The 12,149-nt window shown below is 40.7% G+C and overlaps 1 protein-coding gene across 5 annotated transcripts in view; it reads right to left on the bottom strand.

Annotated features, from left to right (window-relative positions):
* DCDC2 (doublecortin domain containing 2) overlaps nucleotides 1-12,149 on the bottom strand; it is a 70,261-nt gene that overhangs the window by 46,149 nt on the left and 11,963 nt on the right. The window contains exon 4 of one of the 5 annotated variants that reach the window (XM_084850130.1): nucleotides 7,816-7,830. The exons of the other annotated variants lie outside the window; for them this stretch is intronic. Within the exon in view, the coding sequence (XP_084706256.1) occupies nucleotides 7,816-7,830 (15 nt within the window). The remainder of the gene's footprint in view (nucleotides 1-7,815; nucleotides 7,831-12,149) is intronic. 5 annotated transcript variants of the gene reach the window in all.

Here is a 12,149-nt window from a genome sequence, read left to right as displayed (position 1 = left end):
AAAAAGGGAGTCATCGTGATCTTGCATTTAAAATGGAAGCAGAAAGCCCCGTTTTAAATGCAAGATTTTAGGCTGGTGTAGAGATGCCCAGAGTGAAACTGTGCATGCCCAACATAACTTTACCAGCCATTGCTGTCATAGACTTTCATGGGGCAGAAAAACCTTGGTGACTTTTAAACCGCTGCTCAGAATTTCTCCAAACCAATGAAAGGCACACTTCCTTGACAACCCTTAATAAAGCACATCACCACTTAGAGATATTTTTAAATATGTTCAGCAGCATATGAATCTATTAAATAATAAAAATAAATAATAGTTATCCCCAGAATTTGTAAGAAATCTATGATATCCTGAGCTGCAGCTTGAGTAAAAAGAACAAATATGTCAATTTTCAGCACTTTTTAACTTGCTGTATCTGTGGCAATTTGGATCAGATCAGTTTGACATTTTGTACAATTGCATACTTCATGAGGTAGATTATGGATACCACTAGTTCTACAGGTGTCATGTTTATAAGCAGTAGAATGTTGAGGCTTATAATGGCAGAACCTTTTTTGCAACTCACCTTACTTAAAGGGGCCCCTTACACACACACACACACACACACACCCCTATGTGTATTACACAATTCTAGAGTATTGGTTGGTAATAGGCAAATAATTCAGTCTCCTGAGATCCCTAGCTTTAATTTTTTTTAAAAAGCAACCTTCTAGCCCTCATAACAGCAAAAGTAAATCTGAAAATATGTGAACACTGCTGAGGCCTCAGGAGCTAGTGGATGGGGTTTAAGGCAATGTTTCCCAAACATTTCAGCGGCACCATTTTTTTCCAACTAATACTGGAGACGGATTTCATTCATACCAGAAAACATTTACTTTTAGAGTAGCAAAAAAAAGGGTTTGTGTTGACCATATGAAAAATTCCAAAATCCATGTAATATCTTTATTATATTATATAATATTATGTAGTGTCATATCTTTATTTGGCCAACCAAAAGATCCCCAAAATTGTACAAACTTTGAGATCTCCAGATCTCTTCATCAGGGAAAAAGCAGGCATGGTGGGGTGGGTAACAGGGAGGAAAAAATGTTTTTGTGATCTTTTGTTGGCCCAATACATGTATTACACTAATATGGATTTTGGAGTTTTAGAGCAGCGATTCTCAAATGGTATGCCAAAGCATCCTAGGAAAAGATGAACAGATTGGCTGGGGGGGATGAAGTGTCTCTTGGAAAAATTAAGCCACCATCTTCATCTACCACTCTACAGATGTCATAATGGGGAAGCCCCATGCCCGTACATATATATATAAGAACCACCACTTCTTCCTCTAATCAGTGTCTTTCTTTCTTTCAAACATGTATATGCTGCTAAACAAATTAGTTCTCAGGGCAGCTTACTATAATCTCTCCCCCCTGCCCTGAAGCTATCCATGGACCAATTTACACGGGTGATTTAGTGTGGGGCGAAAGCACATCGGGTCATTTGTGACACATGATGTTGTTGCCACTCCACAGCAATCATGCAGCTTTCCCCTGAAAATGACGCATTTGGGGGAAGTCCTTTTACCATTCCTTTTTTCCTTAAATGCGGCACCCGCACAGTTCTGCTGCAGTGTGCCCCATTCCCCCGAATTAAATCCTGCATGCTGGGCGTGCCTAGGGGTGTGTCTGTGACTTGGCTGTGATCTGGTCAAGGGTGGGGCTGTCTCCCCCCCCCCAATTCCTCTTTTTCAGCCATTGGTAGTACTGTGCTTTTTGAAGACAAATGGTGGATGTGAGGGGAGAGGTAAACTATAGGGACATTATTAACCTCTTCCACTAAACTTCCCTGAGCAGGGGAGCATGAACAGGGGCACAGAACAAGCCTTTCCCATTCACTGAGCAGCACCTATGCAGCTGATGATGTTCAGTTCTACTGGTAGGGCTCCATCTACCCAACCCCAAAGTAAGGCGGTTTCAAGTGCAGTTTGACCTGTGAAAGCAGGTTTTTAGGTAGCATATACTCTGCTTTTCTTGCTTCGTGTGCTGCTGACAGACCAAAGTGATTTCATGATAATCTGGGTGTAACCAGAAAGTGCTTCTCATACCATTTCCATGTAGATTGGGCCCATATCTTTCTTTAAATCTCTTTCAAAATCTATCTCTCTCTCTAAAAATGCTTCCCTCCATCTCAGAATCTTTCAAAACCTCACCCATTCTCAGGTAGACTCCCCCTGTACATTGTAGGTCAATGTTATTATCATAACTATCTTTTGGTAGACCTATCCTCTATGAATTTGTCCAATCCTTTTAAAAAGCCATTTTGTTAGGGATTTTAAAGTAAACTCCACTCTCCTAGGAATTTACAAGCAGAGAAGCCAAACACGTCTGCAAGTCTGGTGTTCGGAGAATGACTCAGAATAGTTACTGTACTAGTTTTACTTCTGCATACACTGAAAAATCTTCACTTAAAAGAGAAAAACAAAAAAAACACTTGTACCACCATGGCTGGGACAGGGCAACTTAGCACTGTCACATTTATACCTTATGTCACTGGCTTTCCAAACTGGTATCACAATGTTGCTCAAATCTCTATGAACTCAATGAATTTACTTCTTTACATTGTAAATTTATCCCTCTATGAATATCCAGTTAACATGTGAAGGGAGAGGTCAGGATCATGCTTACTGGCCCCAGTCCATCTGCACATACTTCTGATGTTCTGAACACAGCCTGCAAGCTTTATGTGCACAGGTTCTCCATTCAGAAGATAACACGAACGTGCAGAGGGCAGGAGTGGGAACAGCATGTAGAACCCATTCTCCCTTCCTTCCTCCTCTCCCCACACCCACCCTAAGCACTCACTGGTAGTCTAAAAACTGCTATTGGTTAGTCCTAATAAAGGTATTCTTTAACTAACTCTGCACCTTTGCAGAATAAGCAAATATTTGCTTAGACATCAGTCATTTTTTATTACAAAAACCGCAGTGTTTGCATAAAAATTCTTGTACAGAAAACAAAAAAAAGTTTCATCTGCTCATAGCAGATGCTGCAGAGATTTCCAGAGTCTGTGCTTATATGTGCTCTCCCATATATATATACATACACATACACACACACACACATACATACACACACACACATACTTGCGCACACACGCACAGACACACACTCACACATATATATGCAAATACACATGTGCCTGCCTACACATACATATTATTTAGGCTGGAAAATCAGTGTTCTGATGCCCTGGGAAGCACAAGGAATTGCAGCAGTTCCAGCGAGGCAAGGGGGTGCTTTAAGGTCTGGTCATTGGGAGGAGTCAGCATGTGTTCTTCTGCCCAACTGTTAGCTCATGGTCATATTATTTACTGGCCAAGCAAGTCAGTTAAGGGCTAACTTATATGGCACCTGTAGTTGCAGTAGTTGCATGATTATTTTCCCTAATATTTTAATTTTAAGGAAAAGCTCCCGCAGTACAGGAGGCTGAAATCTTGAGAGTTGGACTGCCCAAAATCTGCATAAGCATTCAGCCGAAGAAATACAACAAAAACATTTTCCAGTCCCTGAGGACCATGGCCCTTCTTGGTGGTATCAAATCCCACAATTTTGCCTGAATAGGTTACTGAACTGGAAGCTCATGTGCAGACACGCCCTAAGATCCAATTTCAGGTTACAGTCAGCTGCTCATATATTTTGTGTACAAAATGCCACAATATCATAGCATCTGTAATATGATCCCTTCAGGAGGCCCAAAGTAATATAGTAACCAAAGCAGCATCTTTGGAAAACAATTGTACTTATGCTAAGGGTCTCGCATCACCATAGCCTTTAATGTCCTGTTTTAGTAGTCAGGATGTTAGCAGGGTACCTCAGCATGCTCCAATGACATTGATCTGATTTACTTCAACTTGATATCTAGTCAGGCTCAACCTTAAATCAATGGAATTTGCATACATTCAAGTGACTTTAGAATTAGGATTTCCTCAATTCTGAGACTGCTTTAAGATTGGCTGTAATCCAAAGATTCTCACAGTAGGTGGCACATGTTAAAGGATCTCTCAGAACCAAACTAGATGTTATGAAAGAAACATGGGGTTCCCAACCCGGTATTTCCCTAATAATGCTAATATAAAAGCTTAGGCAGCCATTTGTAGTGGATATTCAGCAGAAGAAAGGGGTTGTTTAACCTCCCTCTAGCCATGAATTGATCCCTGCAAAAGCCACCATCAGTCCAGCCAGGCTCTGAAACAGAAAGTAAGACCAAAAAGAGGTTTGTCTGGGGCAGGTCAGAGAAGGATTGCTGAGGACAGGTGGTGGGTACTATGTACAAATAGGGCCACGGTGGCTTAGTGGCTAAGACGCTGAACTGCAGACCGGAAGGTCAGCAGGACAGCAGTTCGAGACCCAAGTGCCGCATGACGGAGTGAGCTCCTGTCTTCAGTCCCAGCTCCTGCCAACCTAGCAGTTCGAAAGCAAGAAATTGCAAGTAGATAAATAGGTACCGCTTCGGCGGGAAAGGTAATAGCGTTCCGTGCACCTCGGTGTACAATCATGCCGGCCACATGACCATGGAAGCGTCTTCGGACAGCGCTGGCTCTTCAGGCTTAGAAATGGAGATGAGCACCACACCCTAGAGTTGGACACGACTGGTTGGGGACACCTTTACCTTTACGATGTACAAAAGCTTTTTTATATATGTTTTTTATATTTGTTAATGTATTTATTATCAGTTATAAACAACTCTGAGAGTAGTATATGCAGAAAATAGTATCAAACAAGCCTTGTTTCCACTCTGCAGGAAGATATAAGGAAGGTGTGAAGACAAGGACATTAATGATAGAAAGTGCAGCTGTCTTACTTTCCTATGGAACAACATTGGACCAAAATATTTGAATGAAAATAGCAGTGATGACAAAGGGAGGAAAAGCCTGAAATCTGAGTTCATCTTAGTTGAGTGCTCTGCTGGCCAAAAGTGATGAGTTTCCATCCCCTGCGCTTGGTGTTGATAGAGCAGGGGACATCACCTCAAATGACCAGAGAATCACTGAGATACAGGCATCATTCTCCATGTGGAGAGATGATATGTATATAACCATTTGTTTATGTTCTGTAATGTTTAAATACTTTGTGTGACCTCTGTAAAATAATAATGTTTCTGACTAGGCCAAAAGCATGGCTTTGCTACTGTGCATGTAGCCTTAAAAATTTGTGGATGCCTTGGTTACAGTGACTTATGATACTTTAGATACTTCAAAATATTTAAGGGGAGAAGTTACCTCGGCTTTGATTAGTCAGACGATTAGCAGTGGGGAGCTCCATGGGGAACATGATTGGCCAGAAGTTTTTAAAAATGTCAGGAAGAAGTCAGTTACAGACAGTTAAGGACAGCTGGAAAGTGGATGACAAAGAACTGGAGTTAGTAGTGGTGTGCTGAAGGGAGCTGTGTGCTCAGAGCTGGGAAAAGAGAAAGCCAGACTGAGAGAACTTTTCTGGAGGAAGACCTGGAATCCAGAACTGGTGGCTGTGGAGAGGAGAGCAGGCTGTGAGGGTCATACTTCAGGCAGGCAGCAAAATCCAGCACGAGGGGGATTCTGTCTGACCAGAAGGAGCTTCAGCCAGTGATCCCTGGTACTGTAACACCATCTAGAAGCCAGAGGCAACAGGAGGGGCTGAAGGCAGGGAGAAGACTATTGTCCCTTCCTAGTTGTGAAACATTGGCTAGGATGGAGTTTAGGGAAATTTGGGGGGGATATTAGAGACTGTTAGCAGGGAAAACACTCTTGGATGGTAACCAAAGATATTTCGTTGAAGTACATGTAAGCATTCCTATCCTAGAATTTGAACACTCTATTTCCTTATGTACAAAATATCCCTTAATAAACCTCTTGGTTTTATAGTTCAAACGGTGTCTAGTGTTGGTGCCCACCCAAGACTCTTATACCAAACTGGTAGGAAGTTTTAAAGTATTCCAAGAGAATTTGTGGCAGTGGAAAAGTGGGGAACTCTGAGTTATTGTGGCAGGGAGTTCCTTAGGCCCTGAAATATAAACACTGCTAAAAAAAAAAGGCAAGAAAGAAACCTATGGGTGGGATCTTTATTCCCCACACTCTATAACTGCAGCTATAATCTAATTAAAGAATGTTTAGAATCATCTGCCTTTTAATTGATCAATACATTAATTGATTAAATATACATTTTGAGATTACCAAAGCCTCAATATAGCTAACCTTTTGAAATACTGAAGGACATGCAAGATAATTTACCATTTAAGCTGCAATCCTATACCCACTGAATTTCAGGCAGAACAGCGCCAGTTACAGGAGGGGGCCCTGAGCAACCTCTTAAGAGGGCCTCTTAATTGTTGGAATGCAGGAAGCAAATGCATAACCAATGAGGAACAGAGGGGGGCAGAGTGCACAAATAAAGTACCCCACATTTTCCTTATCTTTTGCAAGGGACTCTGAAGCACACGCTCACTTTGCTTTGAGCCATGTCAAGTTGCTGCCTTTGACCTAATTGGCTCACATGCCAAGGGAAAGCCAAAGTGGCAGCACTTGCTCTCAAGTCCTGGGCCCCTTAATGGATTTCTAGTACCAATGATAAAGCTGAACCATGCTTTATAGGATGTTGTCAGATTTCTGCCTACAGGTCCTGTTAACTTGGGTTGCACACCAGCACAAAAAGTAGCAGGCAGCTGTTTTTCCATGTGGCTTATTCAATAACATTACTACATGATATTGTGGAATAGATCTGAGAAGATGTAAATGCTCCCTTCAAAGTTCAAACAGTAAATCTGCAGTTTTCAAAAAAGTCTTCTAATGCTTATTTAATTTTTTTATGGATTAAAAAAGGGATGCAGGATTTCCAGGCCATAGGGTTTGACCCAAAGCTTATTTTGATTTTAGCCTCCTTCTCAGGATCTTCAGGGAAGATGTAGCATCTCAGGTTGAGTAGCGAGAGGGCAACCAATTCTCCACAGGACCTGTCCCCAGCCTTCTCCTCCAGGATGAAGTTTAAATCATCCCATTCCCAGTATATTCTTCTAGTCCCTGTATTTCGCTCTCTCATTCTCATTCTCTGTGTGTGGGGGGTGGGGGGGGGGAGAGAGAGACTGACTGAGAGATGTGCATCAATTCAATACAGGAATATTACATATATTTTGAAAACAAATTAGGAAGAGGACAATGATCATCCACTAGAGGATTGAAATACCTAAAAAAAATCAATATATCAATGAGTCAATAGGTTCTCCTTCTGGTCTAAGAAGCACCACCCTTGAGTACCCAGGCTCCTCTCTCTTAGTCTCAGGGTCTGAGCATCGGGAGACCTGGGGATCCTAAATAGATAATCACAGACCCTGCTAAAAATCTCACCCAGATACTAAGTTCTGACCCACCCACCCCAAATGTCTGCATACACATACCTGCAGCTGAATGAGGAATGACATATGTAAATGGATACTACATGCTGGAGATTTGCAGGTGTAGCCACATTCATACTATCAGTAACAGCAGTGATCATTTCTCCAGGGTGTGGGAGCAAAAAGCATAGGGCTTAATTCAGTCTCCCCTTCTCCCCACTCCCAAGAACAAGTTGTCAATGGTTTTACTGGGGCTGTGCATGCACAGTCTCTGTTACTGGATGGGAGTAGGGCACTAGGCTAAATTCACATGCACCATTCAGCTTCTGCACATATGTATAGCTGGTTCAGGGCCATTAGGCATAATGACATTTTATCAGACATTCATTCTTATACTAGAACAACCATTATTCAGAAATGTTTAGATAATATACACAAAACACACAAATATCCAACGCAGGTACTTACATCTTCCAGTGCTAACTGTTGGCAAAAAACAAAACAACATGTTTAGCAGCCAAGTCATAAACTGACAATATAGCAACAAATACAGTAAACTTTATGTTAAACTAATTGCCATCTGTTTATTATCAACAGGTTATGGAATTATTTTTGAACTAATGCATTTAACTATTAATAACTGAGGTGATCTAGTACTCAGAAGCCAGTACCTTAAGTTCGGCCACATGTGCTTTAAATCAGTACTACCCGCACATTAACATGCAGAAAAACAATATGACAATGACTCCCATTAAAGCTCTGTCCCAAAATCACCAGCATGCAAACAGAGCACTATCTTCACCAATTATTTTGCTATATGCAGCAAAAACCTTCCATAAACAGCCAGAAGTTATAAATCAAACACCACAAGTATAAAGCAATCCAGAAAACAAGCCCATGCACACACAAAAAGTGCTGTCTGAAAATGAATTATTCACGATTGTCAAATTGATGATACCAGCAACATTCTTTTTCAAGCCCTATCCTAGTGCTCTTGACAGTGACAGCCCAATATGACATTAAGTAGTCATGACAATGAAGGCACACTGAGACCACTGGCTTGCCTTCCAGGTATGAAAACAAAGCACCACATTGTGAAAGCTGAACTTGTAGTAGGTCAGTGTCTTTTCTGCCTCCAGGATAATTACCATCAAGAGTGGTAATCAGTATAAGGAACTTCAGTAGTTGCAGCACAGAGATGGGAATTGCCCTTACATACATATTCTTCTTTATTTGTTAGACTAGGTCTTTAAACATTGCAGATGACCCCCTGAACGATCAGAAGGTCATGGCTATATTGGGATCAAACTCAAAAAAGCTTTTATCAGGACTATCCATTTTGCAGTAGACGGATATCCTTTGAGCAAAGTGAAAAATAAAGGTATATATTATATGTTTCTCTTTAATATTCAAAGTTACTCCTCACATAGTAAGCCATCTAAGTCCACTGGGACTGGTATGGTTAAAACACACACCTGTCAATCAGAAGTGACACGGCTACATTGTTCTTAAGCATGCACAGAAACTGGTCAGTTAACACTATTTATTAACCAAGTAAATGTCTTTATTCTGCATCTATCCTTACTTCCATTACTTTTGCCAGACACATCTACATAAAAGATGCATTACAAATCAAGACTGTCAAATGCCAACACCGACATTGTGTAAGTTCACAACTTTTACATAAATTCCAGTCTAAACTGAAATTCTAGGGTGATTATTGTGTTGAACTTGACACTTGAGCCCTTCTGTACAGAGGTTCTTGAACTCCTGTTTCATCGCCTTCATTAGGAATATTTACTTTCATTGTTCAGAATTCCACCCCCGCCCTATGTTCCTAAAAATAGCATCAGTTCCCATGTGCAGCCTCCCAAGCCTGCTTCTTGCCTGCCAGCAGCAAAAACTCAAAATTCAAACTGTTTCTTCTTTTCTTCTGATTTTTTTCTTCTATTTCTTCTTTTTTCCTGCTCCTTATGAATACACAGGTGGAACACTTGTTTTTTCCCCCCCATCCCCATGTAGGTGTGATTTGAATTCCCAGCCTATAGAGGTAATCTCTTCACTTTTCAGGAAAGAATAACATGATCCGTAACAATATGGTTTTGCTTATTGTTAATGTCCCAGAAAATTAGAAGCCAAAAGACTAAAGGTACTGTAGCCCCATACCAATTAGCTTTAGAGACTAACCATTCTGGCATAAGGTTTTGAAAGGTAACTACTTCATCAGATGTGATTAGTGTTAAGGAGTACTAATTAAGATCCAACCAAATTCTGTCTGTGAATATGGGTATAGGAGCCTCTACTGATCTTTGAGCTCAGGATTCCAAAGATGGTTAATTCACATTAATTGTCATATTATTCCTGAAATCTCACAGTTCAAACTCTTTACAAAAACCCAGCCTTGATATATAGGTAAGCCTAGCAGCAAACTTGTTCAACAACTCCTCTTTTTTCAGAATTAATAACATATATGTCTAAACTGAAACTCAAATCCAAAATCCAATTCGTCATGAAGTATTCTGACTAAACCTTTCTTTAGTTTAAAGATTTCGACACAGTAGTGAATATTAAGCTGATCAACTTGTGTAATGTACCATGGCCTAGCCAGCTCAGTACAGTGGTCTATTATATTCAGTTCTCCCTGGTAAACTGAGCATAAATATTTGCATTGCCTTAGGGAAGACTGGGGTCAAGAGAACAAAAATGTCTGAATACAAGTTCTTCCTATCAGGTTCAAAGGCTATCAGACAAATGAAAAGGACATTCAAGGTTCAGTAACTAAAACCAAAGAGAGACTAACATCAAAGCTCTTTTTAAAAACATTCAGAACAAAGGAAAAGCTTATTCAGATTTATGAAATCGCTGTCCTTCACATAACATTAGATAGGATCTAAAAGCAATAATTATGTATGTAGTTGTTTTGCATCACCAGTAGCACTGGGTGCAAAAATCCAATCTTTTATCATTGGCTCACAGTGTTAAAGATTGGTATGTGAGTTAGCCCCCCTTATCAGCAATTTGCATCTTACATTTACCCATATATATACCCATATGTAGGAAGACTCCAGCACCTGCCTAGAGTCACAAGGAGCCTTTTGTTATAATATGCACAGTATTTCAGGTATTTCAAAATGTTCAGATATGAAATCAGGCAGGAAGTCTTCAGTCACAGAACATATTGGCTTGTTGGCCCTACTCTTTGCTTCAGTAGCAAGGATTAAATATTACAACAGAGGATGGTGGGGGGAGGGGAGAAAATGGGGATCTAAGCACATTTACAGATATCTACAGAGTACAGAAACACTTGTTCCCCATCTCCAGCCCCTAGCATGTTATCGCCTTGAACCAGCCAAGCTTTTTCTCTTTATATTCCCTGTGCTCCATCACTGCCTATTTCTCTCTGAAAATAAATGAGTAACTGCACTAGCACAGACTGCAGGATCAGTCCATCTAGACAAGTGTGTCTGTGCAACAGCATGCAGATTGGTGGAATCCTGGAGCAAGAAGGAGTATTTGCGTACAGAGACACCACACCGTTGCATCACGGTCAGCTCTTGTATGGGCTAAAATACTTTTGTTTGTATACATAGTATTAGAGTGCTCAACACTGTGACTGGGCTGTTATTGTGAAGGACTAAGTTGCAATTACCAATACATGTGTAAACTAGAAAGTACTGGCTTTGTTTTCTCAGGCTTTCTGGTCAATACCACACTGAATCCTCAGGGTATTCATTTCAGAAGAATAACAGTGTTTGTATGGCTTGTTGTGCTAATTAGGTTACCAAGACACTAACTACCAAACAACTTAGTGAGATGCTATTCCAGAGCCTTAAGACATTAATTTAGTGCTTCAGGAGCTGGGTTTTTCAATCAGGATAAAAAATAAAGTTATTCTTTTTTAAGATTCTTTTTACTTTTATTCTACAACTCTCCAGCTGCACAATACATAATGGATGACACTTTCTAGTAGAATCCAAAAGCTGCATTAAAAAAAATCACAGCTTTTAATGTCCCTTGTTTTTTCAATGTTTAACTTTCTGCTTATCCTAGAAAGTAAAATAGTCAACCAACAGTTTACTTCAGCATAAGTAAAGGTGATTCCTGTTCTGGAACCTTACACCAACCTCTTACAGAAAGCATTTTTTATTAGGAAGATCTGAACACGACTGAAAGCATTCTCAAGCGTGCTTTACAATGGAACACTCTGTAAAGTGAGAAACATATTTTGTGCATACTATTATCTGATAGTAAGGACTTTGCTTCCACAAGATGTGGTGATGGCAACCAACTTGTTCAGTCGTTAAGTCGTGTCCGACTCTTTGTGACCCCATGGACCATAGCACGCCAGGCCTTCCTGTCCTCCGCTCTCTCCTGGAGTGTGCTCAAGTTAGGGATGGCAGAGAATTCCGCCACGGAGTCCAGTGAGGCTGCTTCCATTTCTTCCCCTTCTATATGCCAGGAAGTGATGGGGCCAGATGCCACGATCTTCGTTTTTTTAATGTTGAGTTTCAAACCAGCTTTTGCACTCTCCTCTTTCACCCTCAACAAGAGGCTCTTTAGATCCTCTTCGCTTTCTGCCATTAGGGTGGTATCGTCTGCGTATCTGAGGTTGTTCATAATTCTCCCGGCAATCTTAATTCCAACCTGTGATTCATCCAACCCGGTGTTTCTCATTATGTACTCTGCATATAAATTAAATAAGCAGGGCGACAATATACAGCTTTGTCGTACCCCTTTCCCAATTTTGAACCAATCGGTTGTTCCATGTCCGGTTCTTACTGCTGCTTCTTGACCCTCGTACA

Source organism: Heloderma suspectum, chromosome 4 (genome assembly GCF_057233095.1).
Source record: "Heloderma suspectum isolate Gila_16-S chromosome 4, 16-S_ref, whole genome shotgun sequence".
Lineage (NCBI taxonomy): Eukaryota > Metazoa > Chordata > Lepidosauria > Squamata > Helodermatidae > Heloderma > Heloderma suspectum.
Note: the sequence above shows the minus strand (reverse complement) of the source record. Positions and strands in the feature narration are given on the sequence as shown.